The sequence below is a fragment of the Carassius gibelio genome, chromosome B22 (assembly GCF_023724105.1).
Source record: "Carassius gibelio isolate Cgi1373 ecotype wild population from Czech Republic chromosome B22, carGib1.2-hapl.c, whole genome shotgun sequence".
Taxonomy (NCBI): Eukaryota; Metazoa; Chordata; class Actinopteri; order Cypriniformes; family Cyprinidae; genus Carassius; species Carassius gibelio.
In genome coordinates, this window is record NC_068417.1 from 28851667 (window position 1) to 28866041 (window position 14375).

The 14375-nt window shown below is 36.7% G+C and overlaps 1 protein-coding gene across 1 annotated transcript in view; it reads right to left on the reverse strand.

Annotated features, from left to right (window-relative positions):
• The window catches only part of LOC127988362 (serine/threonine-protein kinase Nek7-like), a 47984-nt gene that overhangs the window by 15134 nt on the left and 18475 nt on the right, over positions 1–14375 (reverse strand). The window contains exons 6-7 of the mRNA XM_052591105.1: positions 12155–12262; positions 5445–5539 (exon numbers count right to left, since the gene is read on the reverse strand). Of these exons, the coding sequence (XP_052447065.1) occupies positions 5445–5539; positions 12155–12262 (203 nt within the window). The remainder of the gene's footprint in view (positions 1–5444; positions 5540–12154; positions 12263–14375) is intronic.

A 14375-nucleotide genomic window follows, 5' to 3' on the forward strand; every position in this document is an offset into this window, starting at 1 on the left:
AAACCGAAATAAAGCTAAAAAGCGAACAAAAAAAGTAAAAAATAAAAAAAATATCGCCAAACATTTGCTATATGGTTTAAGAACCTACGCCTTTTTCACAAACTACTTACAATAAAGTTTTTTTAACCAAATTTTTTTATTCCATTATTTCAAATTATTATTATTATTCATTTTCATTGTAAAGGTGCAAAACTTGGTTAAGGTTTTAGCACTTGTTATAGGAGCACAATTAAAAAAATGATGGACATGGTTCAAAGAGATTGCATTGAAAACAAATAGGAAATGAATTTCATCTAGTGGAAATATCTGGTACTTCAGTCAAACTAAATCTTACAGATAGCTCAGTTTTTGAGATATCTAACTAAAATTGTTAACATAACTTTTGATTTTCTCTTAGTTTTAGAATAAAACATGTTTTGGAAAATATATATTTAAAAAAAAAAGAGTAATTAGTATTTTTACATCTACTACTACTTTTAATTTTACTTTAACTTTTTCCATACACACGTGTGGATGTGTGTGGATGGCTGCAAAAACTTGGTATAAAGTTTATCAGCAGTAAGCTTTCAGCCTACTAAAACATTTATTAGGTACTTTGCTGAACTCCCAACATATGAACTAAACACCCAAACAGACAGTGTGACCCTCAATTCTTCCACTTACCACAAAACCACACATTTTCACTATGATGCAGAGAGCTGTCAATAATGCAGATGGACCGTGCAGTACAGTGCAGTTCTATTGACAGATGCACAGTGGAGAGCACGTGTCCCGTCTGCCGTGAAGGCCTTTGGGTGTCAACTCCAACTCTGGCCTTGTCCTGCACCCCTCCTATTCATCACAGGATGGCCGGCCAGCCACATCGACTGACCAAATGAGCACCAACTGCGAGTTTCAGCATCAAACGGAATAGCAGATGCATATTGAGGAATACAATGCACAGGTATTGATGATTTTCAATCGAGGCCTTATGACCTCAACAGCTTGCACCACCCCCACCCCCTCCTCGAATCCTCCATAACAGATCGACTGAAAGATTCATGCTCTCAGAATAAAGGAATTACATGCACACATATAGGCCTTTCACACAAAATAGATCAATGAGGATCAATGGAAGATGGCACAAGTCTGCAAATTACCAATTCAGTAGTTCAACACTGCAGCTAGCTTTTTATTGTCTACTAAGACAATGTTTACACACACACACACACACACACACTCCAAAATAAATAATTAAACTGGACATACACAATATACGGGCCTATATATATGAAATGAATGTCAATGAAATGACACAACATTCTTTTTGTCCCATCTATTAAATTATTTAAAAATGCATTAAAAATTGATTTCATACATTCAATGGCTTGAATACATCTCTACTACTATGAACATGCTCTGATATTATAATGAAGAACAGAAGCTTAAAAAACCTGCTTTTTACAGCTTATTAACATTTCATAAACTTCTAAATTAGTTCAGGTTGTGATGCAACTTTACAAAAGTGAGAATAAATAGATTTTTGTAATTTAGTAAATGTGTGTGTGTGTGTGTGTGTGTGTGTGTGTGTATGTATATATATATATATATATATATATATATATATATATATATATATATATATATATATATATATATATATATATATATATATATATATATATATATATATATATAAATTAAAAATACAAATTAAATATGTAAATATTTTAAAAATGTAAAGTCATTTGTGCATTTTTTCTGAAACCCTTTTTATTTTTCATTTATTTATAGAGAACACACCAATTACCCACGCATAGAATAGATCATAAATAAAATAATAATAACATTTTAAGTAATTTGATCGTAAAATTCTTTGAGGACGTCATTGACGACAGACTACAGTAACTCATACATACATATATATATATATATATATTAGGGGTGTAACGGTTCACAAAATTCACGGTTCGGTTCGATACGATACACTGATGTCACGGTTCGGTTCGGTTCGGTTCGGTACGTTTTAGATACAGCAAAATGCAAAAACATCTCAACTTTTCAGAATGCCGCAAGCGCACCGCGGGTCATGTGACAAGAACTAACCAATCAGCTTCATCCTTTCCCGTAACAACGTTGAAAACTCAGCCAAGATGAAGGAACAGCTGATTATAGTTGTATATGGATTGCAATTTTGAAATAAATTTAGTAGCAGAGCTACTGCAAGCGATTTTTAGAGCTGCAAATCCATTTATCCTTCGCTGAAATTTCCGCGTCTCATGGAGAGAGCACGTCATTGTTGCTTAGCAAAGACAGACGCCTCATGAGCGCTTCTGCCCGAGCGCTTTGGAAAGGAGGAGAAAGACGTGCTTAGCGTTTTCCACGCGTTTTTAGGAGCGATATGTGAACGGACCCTAAGGCGCTCGCTCACTCAGCACGCGCTGAAGGCTCATTGCAAAATGTCTAATGCATTTAACAGACCAGAAATATAAGATCCTAAAATAACCAACAGGTCTGGTGTTTGGGTGCACTTTGGATTCCCTGTAAGCTATAATACTGGTGTCTAAATGCTGCAGGCATAGTTTGTTGCGTGCATGTTTCTCCTTTTTTTCGTCTTTTCCCAGATACTGACACAATAAGGTGATGTCGGCGTAAATGAGTTGACATGTTTCAAGTATTCACGCTGGTGTTTTTTTTTTTTTTTTAAAGCAATGAAGCAACCGCGCGAAGCCCTCACTATATAGGATTTTAGAAAGAATGCAGAGCACTAGTGTAGTGTGCAAACTTACCACAGTGTGGATTTCAGAAAGTGTGCAAAAACTTCACGTGCACACTTACCATAACATGGATTTACAAATAATGTTCTAAGGAGGGGCTCTCATGTCACTCTGATCGAGCAGCTCATAGATGGAATCATGCATCTCAAACAATATGTTTGAGAGTCATCTTCTTTTTCTAGTCTGTTAAACGCATTGGCCATTTTGCAACGAGCCTTCAGCGCGTACTGAGTGAGCGAGCGCCTGACTGAGTCATAACATAACATAAACATAAGTTGGTGTTTTTTTCTTCTTCGGGAGTGTCAGGGGCGTTGCCTGTTACGTCGTTTGGGTTATTGGGCTACCTTGTTGAACGCATATCATTATATTTCTCTTTTTTTTTTTCAAATATAATTAATTAGTCCAACGAACCGTTCGGTATGCATAATGCGTACCGCGTACCGAACCGAAAGCGTCGTACCGAACGGTTCAATACGAATACGCGTATCGTTACACCCCTAATATATATATATATATATATAAATTATGTTGTCTTTTGACTTTTAGAGTTTATACATTTTTAATAAACATTGAGATTATCAACTGAAAACTTCAAAACTTGGTAATAACGAAAGAAAAACAGTCCTCCTTTACTATAACATCACAGCAACTGCCGGCGGGTTTGCCGATCATCAGATCTGTCATTCAAACAGATGTCACTTCATCACCTCTCAGCTCCCCGCCTCCTCTAGGTCACGTGACCTGCTGGAAGCGGGACAAGATGAAAGTCTTCTTGTACCAAGGGGCGACAGCACCGATCTGTTCAAGGCCAAGCCTGGACCTGGCTTTAACAGAAGCTTAAGAGATCACAACTGTTCCCCGTTTGCCTTCTCCCCGCACTTGGCTGACCCATGGCCACTGCTAAGCAGGGCGGACTGATCACACTGATGGGCCTGGTGCATTATGGGAGACTAATTAGTGCCAAGAAACGCTGTCTCCAAGCAGCGGAGAACTCAGATGGTTGTTTTTCAGCCCCAGGCACTTTGGGAGGTGTAGCTACTGGTAAGCTTCCCCCCAAATAAGAGGCAAAAGACGGAGAACAGAAAAGAAAAAAAAAACACACTCTGGGGATTGAAGGGATAGAGTGGGTACCGGACTAACAATGTGTCTATTTCCACACTGTGCGAGTGTGAATTTGCGCCTGCTTGCGTGTGTTTATACACCAGTTTTCAGTAGCCAGTATGTCTCCTGGGATCAAACGTTGTGTCATTTACGAATTGCTGCTACCCATTCCAGGTGGCCCAAGTCACCTGGATAAGAGGAAACCAGGGCCAAAAAACACATAGAAACATACAAAATGGCCAGTTTTGAAAAAGGATCTGCGCTTTAGCAAAGATCTATTCTGCAAGATCTCACACTGTTGGATGCTTAAAGGGACAGTTCCCCTGAAAATTATGATTATATCATCACTTAATCACATTCATGTCATTTCAAAGACTAACTGTCTTTCATTGAACACAAAATGAGAATTTTTGAAGAATATCCAGGTCGTATTCATGAATCCATGGAAATGTTTTCCTTTCCAATTACTTTACTACAGGCTGAAATAGTCTGCCTTTATTTTCTAGTCTAAGATACATTATTGAATCCTATAAAAACAGTGGTTTTCAACCGGGGGGCCTATAAATTATTGAAATGTACTTATGTATTTACCACTGGCACTTAAGATATTTTGGCTACCAAGCTTAAAAATGACAAAAGAGCACATTAAAGCATCCTTGAAATGGTTCGTATGGTTTTCTGAAGCTTTGCATTCTTCTAAACAGTTAATCACTGAAATTCTGACCTTTATAGCTGTTCTTGATTTATTTCTGAGAGCAAGTAGTAGTAATGTCTAATTTGTAAATGAATCATTCTTTTTAATAAATGAGTTTTTTGTTTTGTTTTGTTTTTAATCAACTGGACCAATTCACAAAACTATGCGAATTACTCATTCAAGAACAAACTCAATCATTGCTAACCCTAAATCTAACATCTCACCAGAGGTGAACATTATTAAAGAATATGACCATATGACTTCTAAAAATAGTCTACTTTTATGGTTATTTGTCATTTGAAGCGTGGCACACTTACTTTCATTATACTGAAAAGAGAGGAATGGACGTTCTTCAAAAATGTAACTTTCGTGTTTCATTGAAAAAGGTTTCAGAATGACATGAGGGTGACTAAACTATCCTTATCCCTTTAACTTCCCCTTTAAGGTCTAAAGATTTATCACAGCCGGAAAAAAAACAGCTGACCTTCTTGCAACTTCATTTTACAGCAAGCTGAAGAGAAACCACTGCTCTGAGTATAATGGATCCTGGTCTGCTGTGTCGAGGAGAAGCATATGCTATTAAAGTCCAATCAAAGCAGTCAGTATCATTTCATAGTAAGAGCAGTGGATGTTATTTAAAACACATGTAAATGTCATTCAAATTTCCTCATCAGCTTGGAAACATACTGCAGGTATCCTTCGCAGAGACCATTTACCTCGGAGTACAAAACCATATTGTAGTTTTCACGACAGACCGCAAGGTGTAGGATTGAGTCTCACAAAAGGAGACGAACAGCGCTGGCAGAAGCTCGGGAAGAGAATGGGAGAGTAAGGGAGGGTAGGGGTGTATAAACGGAGGAGGGGGAGTGATGGGATGGGTTTCTATACCTTACCTCATAGAGCAGACAGCCTAGCGACCAGATGTCAGATTTGAAGTTATATCCGTTTTCGTGTATTCGCTCGGGAGACATGTAATATGGGGTGCCCACTGGAACAGAAAAAAAAAACAGATAGAGACAGAGAGAGAGTTAGGCTGTCTGGTTTGCTATGCGAGGAGTTCATCCATGGATGCTTCATTGACAAAGGTTTCAGACTGAGGAGTTTTAGATGACTAAAGTGAGGTTACTAACAACAAACTCAGTGATGCGTGTGTACAGTGTTGAGGGAAAAACATGTAAACCGTTTGTATACTACCACTGAAAAGTTTGGGGTTAGTAGCGTTTTAAATTTTAAAAAGATGAGAAGTGACAGTAGAGATTTACAATATAACAAAAGATTTCTACTTTAAATAAATTCAGTTCTTTTGAACTTTTGTCAAAGAATCCTGAAAAAAAGCATCATGTTTTTCCACAAATAATAATAACTTGTTTTTAACAGTGATAATAATAGGAGTGTGTCTTGAGCAGCAAATCAGCATATTAGAATGATTTCTGAAGGATCATGTGACACTGAAGACTAGAATAATGATGCTGAAAACTAGGGCTGTGACTCAAATCTACGGTATCTAAAATTTTAGAAAAAGTTGTGTCTGCTCAATTGTGCTCCTTCCTTCAAATTTTTTTTTTATCTATATGAAGAATATCAGTCACGAATTTCAGGCCCCACCATAGCACAGAAACTGCACTTGTTAAAATTACACATGACTTCAGACCAAGGCTGCATCTCATTTCTAGTTTTACTTGATGTTAGTGTTGCATTCGACACCATAGATCATTACATATTTATAGATAGATTACAAAACTATACAGATATACAAGGGCTTTAGGATGGTTTAGATCCTACCTGTACCATTTCACTTTCTTTATTTAAATGAGGAGTCATCTCAATTATCACCAATAAAATATGGAGTGCCACAAGGATCTGTCCTAGGTCCTCTTATTTTCAATATACATACTGCCCATTGGTAATATTAAAAGAAAATACTGGATTAGTTTCCACTGTTATGCTGATTATATTCAACTATATATATCTTATATTCTATAAGTTAATTTTCTAATTTATTTCAAATAAAACATATTTCTTTTTAACTTATTTCAGGTGGATGAGTGAGTGTGATATAACTTATTCAACAAGAACTCTGATTTGCGTAGTCCCTTTGACAGATTCTTTTAAAACAAACCAGCACACATGGTTCTCAATTTCCATGATTTAATTGAAAACCCAGTTGAGACACACAGAAACAAAGACACTTCTGCTCGACATACACCTATTGTACAGTATATCCAAAATAATTATTGATTTTTTTTTTTTAAATACTGATGTTAAGATTCCAAAAAAAAATTACATTTAAATGTATTTAACCTAACTATTTAAAGACACTTATAAAAATAAACTACTGCTATAACAAAAAAGAAATTACACTAAATACACACACACAGAATTTAATAGAACAATGGCAATGAAATAAAACTGCATTCGTTTGGGACATATGACGTAACTAACTTGATCTGAAAAAAAAAAAAACCTGTATAATTTGTGAACAGAGGTGGTTTGACATTCAGATTATGACTTGTAGAACAACTTTTATAGATGGAGCTGCATGTCAATGTGAATGTTCATGAATGCATGTAGGTGGGTGGTTTAGCGAGCTGGGGGGTTTAGACTGCAAGTATATGTATTGGGGAATGAAAATCTCAGCTTACATGTGAGGAGATTTCAAATCTCTCATTCACTTCTCATTACAAAATAACCTCAATGATTTACAACAGGAGCCATTCAACATGGCCAAAAATGAAACTTTAATCAGTTCACTCATGTTTTTTTTTTTTCCCTTGCTCCACTCTTTGTCTGTCTTTGAAATTCAATAAAACCAAAACAGCCACTTTACCAAAACCGTCTTTGATGGTTCTACCAGTTGTGCCACAAGAACATTTAGGTCCTACCTGATGATTTCACACTGTACCTAAGCTAATGAGTGACTGCTAAAATCCAATATATACTGGTTTGATGCTGGATTGTCTGTTTGCTTCACCAATGGAAGACAGCGCAAATGTTTGCCTGCCAAAGGTAAACAATGATTACATGCCATGATGTTACATATGCTGAAAGGCACTGAGAATCGCACTGTGACAGACGTGAGACTGAACAGAGCGTCAGGTCGCTTAGTCTGTGGCCCTGCAAAGAATTGTGGGTAATTGGCAGTGACTAATAGCCATCAGGCAGAAGAGCGGGACCCAAGAGGCCAGTCAAACTCCCTACGCTATACTCCCTAAAGCCGTGACAAGCTCCTTACTGCTCAGTGACTGTGGCCAACCAGCCAGGCAGCGTGAAAGATTGATGATAGAAAGAGGGAGGAAAAAAAAAAGAATGGAGTTAAAAAAAAAAAACATTCTGACAAATGCTTGCAGTTTATGAAAGTTTAGCCTTGGCACAAACAACTCAGATCTGACAAAGCGTTAAGAAGTCTCAGGTGGCGAGAACAAGAGCCAAAGCGAGACGTCTCGACACTTAACGGTGTCAGGATGGTTGGCTGGGTAGCGGGGCTGAGGTTGAAACACTTGCTGAGAAAAACACAAGCAAAGACGTGGCCCTTCTCTCCTACCATCTCATCCTATGATGCAATCAGTGTGTCAAACCGACCTATGTTAAAAAGCTTTTCTTTTATACAAGTAAAAGAAAGTCAAACAGAAGGTGAGAGCTGGCCTATGAGATATTACAAATGGCGTCAACAGAATCTGACCAGTCAATATTATTGACTTCAATATACATTAGTGCACAGGATTTATCCAAGGATGATCAAAAAAAAAACTAGAAAAACAAAGGTATATAAAGAAAAAAAATAGATACTGATTTTGAAGTTTGCGAAGGATTACATCTAAAGGGATAGTTCACCCAAAAAGAAAAATTAGGTGTTTAATTATGTCTCTCCAAACCCGTAGAATCTTTGATAATCTTCAGGAACACAAATTAAGATTTTTTTAATAAAATCCGAGCTTTCTGGCCCTTTATAGACAACAACACAACTGACGCATTCAAGGCCTAGAAAGGTAGTAAGGACATTATTAAAATAGTCCATGTGACATCAGTGGTTGTGTTGCTGTATACTGAAGGTCAGAAGGTTCTCAGATTTCATCAAAAATGTGTTGTGTTCCAAAGATGAACGAAGGTCATATGGGTTTGGAATGACAATTTTCATTGTTTGGTGAACTATCCATTTAACTGTTACTAATCAATGTATGCCAACTGTAATATTGTTTGATAACCAATATGGTACAAATAAATATCTGTAAAAAAGCAAAACAGAAATTGAAACACTCCACCCATACATAAAGCCCCACCTCCAAACTCATGCTATTAGTTGAGCCAGTGTTGTAAATGTTGCAGGATTCTAAAACAAAAAAATGTTTTAAAAACATCAGTGTTGACACTTTTTTTGTGGGAATACACTCACAAATTATCTACTTAAAGTTGACACTAGCTTACGAAAAACTATATATAAAAAAAGAAACGTAGAAACTGACTCTTTCATCACATACGTAACTTAAAAAAAAAAAGTCATTGAAAAAGTCAATCTCCTCTCATGCTAATAGTTTCATAAAAGCCTAGCACTACAAAACAACTACTTCAGTAGCACTTCTAATGAAGTGTCCATTACTTACTCATGCAAATAAATCGTAGGCTGCGTTGGGATTCATTCCATTATTATGAATTGTTATAACATAAGAAACATTTTCAAAAATGGTGAAGATCCTTTTTTGTACGATAGAAGAGATTACCGCCGACTCTCAACGGTACGCTAATTACGTGGTAATCCACAAATATGCTTAATTACTAAAAAGTAGTGTGAACTGCGCAAAGTGAGGGATTAAATCTGTTCGGTCCCGTTAACTCCTCAGAACAGCTCTCCTAGTCTCCTCAAAACCTTGATGCTTTTACGTAATTAGCACAGCTCTTGGCATTAATAGCATAACGTGAAGGTTCAGGATTAGCTCAGTTTCCTTTATTTTAATTGTTATATCTCTTCCCGACTTCCTTTTGATCCGATTTCCCCTCTCGTTCAGCTCACCACCCTGCTTAATTTAAAAGCTAGGAAGCCTTTGGCAGGAAACGTTAAGAAGAGCTATCTTTCCTTTCTTTCAGTCTTGCGCTTTTGTTTGTATCTGTGAGCTGCGGAGCCACTCGGAGACGGAGTTAAAAGGCTAGGGCTCGGCTTCTTAAGAGAAGAATTGACAGCCGTGGAACGCCACTTCCCAGACCTCCATCCAATGCGCATCCCAGAGTTCTACCGTGGTGGTTTGTCTCATTACAGGCTGAACTGTCAACCCCCAAACTGTACCGAAGCAACCCTGCACCCTCCACCCCAAACCGCCCCCATGCAGTGAGAGAAACGGAGAGAGGGAGCGACTGTGAGGAGCGAGCGAGAACGGGAAGCTTTGGTCTGCCCGCCCTGAGGGAGACACAGATCGAAGGTCTCTTTGCCCATGGGTGAATTTAACCTGCCATGTAGACACTCATGAATTTCATACCCTGCTAAGGCTCAACCTTCAGCCTTCGTATGGAGAGCTGGAGCCTATGGGACAGGTGACAGAGAAGCGCAGGAGACTCTCTCTCGCATGTGTGCTGTACCTACCTGGGCGTCTTTATGCTCGTTTGTACATTCCTACTGTCAATACTAAAACATCCCGAGAGAAGAATTCCAGGCGCTCGGATAAATAAATAAGTAGGTAGGGAGGTAGCTAGGTAGATAACTCTACAAAAGACAAGTGCAACTGCGGTGGTACAATTCGCCGATGCATTAGCGGTTATAAATCATGTTAGGGTCCTAAAAAAGCCTTGTTAGGGATCCCTAACATGGCAGTCTGTAAATGATACCATGTGGCACCGGCCCCGAGAGCAGGTGCGAATGGATGATGTGGTCATATGGATCCACCGGCTCCTCCGGTCCCCAGGTGACGCAGGCACCATTAAGACATGATTAAGGACAGCCCTGATTAAACCCTTGCGGAGATTGTAGCTCATCTTGAAGAGCCGGACTTCTGAACAAGGGAGCGGAGCGTCCTGTAGAGGGCGCTGTGAGTTCAGGTTTACACGTTTCTCACAGTGTTGCTTGCAGTGAGGTGAAGGCTAGACATAATCTTGATGCTAGACATGCTGCGAACTTGGCTATTTCTAGGCAATTGCAAAACTTTATTTTTTTTGTTGACATCATACTCATCAAGCGCTGACACAAAACATACTGTTACACTCCTACACACAGATGCACATTTCACAAACATACTGGATTTATGTTCCATTTATATTCCGTTTCATATAGTAGCTCTATGAATACAAGACAGTAGTTATTATAATATATTCCTATGTGCTAATTGTGTTGTGTTCACTGTAACCTGTCAGCAACAGCCTAATAATTGTAAATGCAAAAATAGAAGTCATGCAATGGATATTAGATCAAAATTGCCACATTAATATTTTAAGTATGTTAGCACACTTCATAAGGAAAATGTAAAGCAGTCCAAAACTCACTGGCATAACGCTAGAGTGTCTATGAGATTTTATATATATATATATATATATATATATATATATATATATATATATATATATATATATATATATATATATATATATATATATATATATTATTTATTTATTTATTTTATATATTACTTTAAGTATTTTTATTTGAGCGTATCTTGAATTAGTAAAATAAAAAATAAAATAAAAATTGTTTGCATATTTAAAAATGTATAAACAATAAAATATATACTTTTTTTAATTAAAATTAAAAAGCAGATGGAAAATATACAAATAAAAACGAATTCAATATAAATATTTTTTACATTTATGGATGTCTTGGCAGTCATAATAGTTGGGTAACGAGTATAGCGTCATAAATGTTATAAACATTTTAAAATAAATTTTTTTTTCAAAATCAAAATAGAGGAGGAATTACGGTAGTGATGACCACTGAAACACATCATCACAATCTTTTGAAAAAGGTTCATAGTAATGAAACCGTATCATACTAGTGTTCTTAAATAGTATTATTAACTGAATAGCAGTGTTAGATGATGATAAAGGTAGTCTAAACGTGATCAGACAAGAGAAATATGATACTTATAATATTAAAATGTCACAAGCAATCTGATCTTAATGGAGAAAATAATCTTTTTGGCAATACAAACTGCTATAAAGCAAAAGACAAGCTATTAACCAATTTGTTTACTCTTGAAATGAGATTTTAAACAACAGGTCATCTTGAATATAAGGCGTGTTAAAAGCAGCACCTCCTCACGCAACAAGAGTTGCTCTGTCACCATAGGGTGTCCGAGCCTAGCATGGTTAGGGATTCAAGATCCTGTCCTCCTCCAGACATCATATGTGCGGAGCGGGGTCATGGGGTCAAGGCAACAGGAAAGGCCAACCGCTCTATGAAATGCACAAAGCCACTGGCACGCTTTGCTCCAAACTGGCCCCAGGGGCCGTCGGGAAGGCGCTTTTTTATAACAGACACATGGTTCTGCTCGCAGCCAGCCCTAATGAAACACATCCGGGCCCTACTGAGTAATTAAAGGCCGTTCCCGCCACATTCGATACTCATTTTCCCCTTTTCCAAGAAGGACAGAAAGAATCAGAGGAGGAGGTGGGAGGGAGGAGCGCTTACCTAGAGAATGAGCTGCAGTTGTTTTGGAACTGAAGAAGCGTCCCAAGCCTAAGTCGCCCAGTTTCACCACTCCAGTGGCTGTGATGAAGACATTAGCGGGTTTAATGTCTGTGGAGGGAGTAAATGTGAGTTTTAGAGACTGATCAGCACAATCTCCTTTTTTTTTTTTTTTTTACATTTCTGCAGAATTAATTTCAATATGGTAAAAAGAAGGTTAATTGAGCTGGTACTAAGAATACTATACTTTTACTGGTAGCTAAAAGCATGATCAAAGTGAATTAAAATGTCCAATAAATAACAATTTGGATTTTTCCAGCCAGTTGGGTGAGTAGATCTGATTTTATGGGACCTGACAACATTTGTAATTGCCCAAACAGAACAATAACATATTTAAATGTATATTTCCAAAAAATAGGCTCATAATCAGATTACAGTTGCTTTTTTTTTAAGGATTACTTGATTACATATTTACACTGTGGCAGTAAATCATCCTTAATTAATTGATTCCAATTATTCTTTTTCACAATCACATGTTTACAGTTCGGTGTCACTTGATGGTCACACTGACATGCAGGTAAACAAATTTGTGAGCCTGGAGCACAAAACCAGTCTGAAGTCACAGGGGTATATTTCTAGCAATAGTGCTGTCAAAGGATTAATTTAAAAGTTTTTGTTTACATAATATATGTGTGTGTGCTGTGTGCTGTGTGTGTGTGTGTGTGTGTGTGTGTGTATATATATATATATATATATATATATATAAATAACACATATAAACAAAACACATGCATGTAACTATTTAAGAAAAATATATTGTTTATATTAACTATATGTATATATAATATAAAATCTAAGAATATATATATATATATATATATATATATATATATATATATATATATGTATGTATTTACATGTAAATATTTGTAAAATATATAGTAAATGTGTGTGTATTTACATAAACATAATAAATACACACAATACAACGTGATTAATCGTTTGACAGCAAGACTTTATATCAACTCACAAACCCACAGCAGTTCTTATATTAAGCTGAGTTTAGGAAACCCTGGTTTAATGTAATGTTTAATGCATTTTATGATACTTATATTATATATATATATATATATATAAAAGGAAAATGTTTTCCTTCTCTTTACTTTTTTTTATATCAATATCTTACATTACATCTAAAACGAGTAACCTAGATTACGTTAACTAAATTTCTTCATGTAATCTGTAATCAGTAACTGACTACAATTTGTAAGTAATCTACGTTAACAAGTAAAGACACAATATGTAAGTAATCTATCTTTTTTTATATTCTTATCGGTATTTTTTTTATTTATTATTTATTTCAACGAAATTATATCAATGTTAGCCAGCGAGAAAACCAAATTTTGTCAAAAATCAGCATGTACATGTATGAGATCAATACTGGTAAATTCTTCAGAGGCAATACAAAACTTTTTTGCAAACTCCTTGTTGTTGAGATCCATAAAAAAAAAAAAAAAAAAAAAAAAAAAAAACATACACAGTATAAAATATACAACTTTGTAAATGACATCCATTCAAATTCAATGGAAGCCTGCGAAAATTGGCAGATTGTGTGAGAACCTGCTGATCAGACGGAACAGAATTACACGTGTCAAACAGAAGCAGCATTTAATGCATCCAAAAAAGCTAACAAAAATGGCCTATGTAAATGTTAGGAAAGGTTAAAAGAAAGGTTACCATTAGCAAGGTATCACGCATCACCTTGGCTGGTCTCTTGAAAGTCATTTGAGCCAAGACACATCGGTCCTGGAAGCATGTGCTCGTGTTTGATGTCAGACACCTCTGGACATGAACTTTTCCACCAGTAACACATACATACAGGCCAGGCGGTTAAAAAGAACAAGATCTGAACTGACTGCCCCCAAGAGTTTACAATCAAAAAGGGAAATTATCTGAATGTAAACCCGTGGCCTGCCATAACCTTTACCAGTTCTGCTAATGCACAGACTCGCACAGGTTTCGTATGTTACAATACTTCGACAAGAGTTGCAGAAATGCATGGGAACTGGGGAAGACAGTCTCGGGTCGCCATGGACAGTTTCGTCATCTTGCTTGTTTTCAAATGGCAAGAGGATGATGCAATGCGCTCTGCAGTGTGTCTGGTCAAGATTGTGCATAGCAAAGACCTTAGAGTCTCGTCTCAGAGCTGATGAGAAGCAGATGA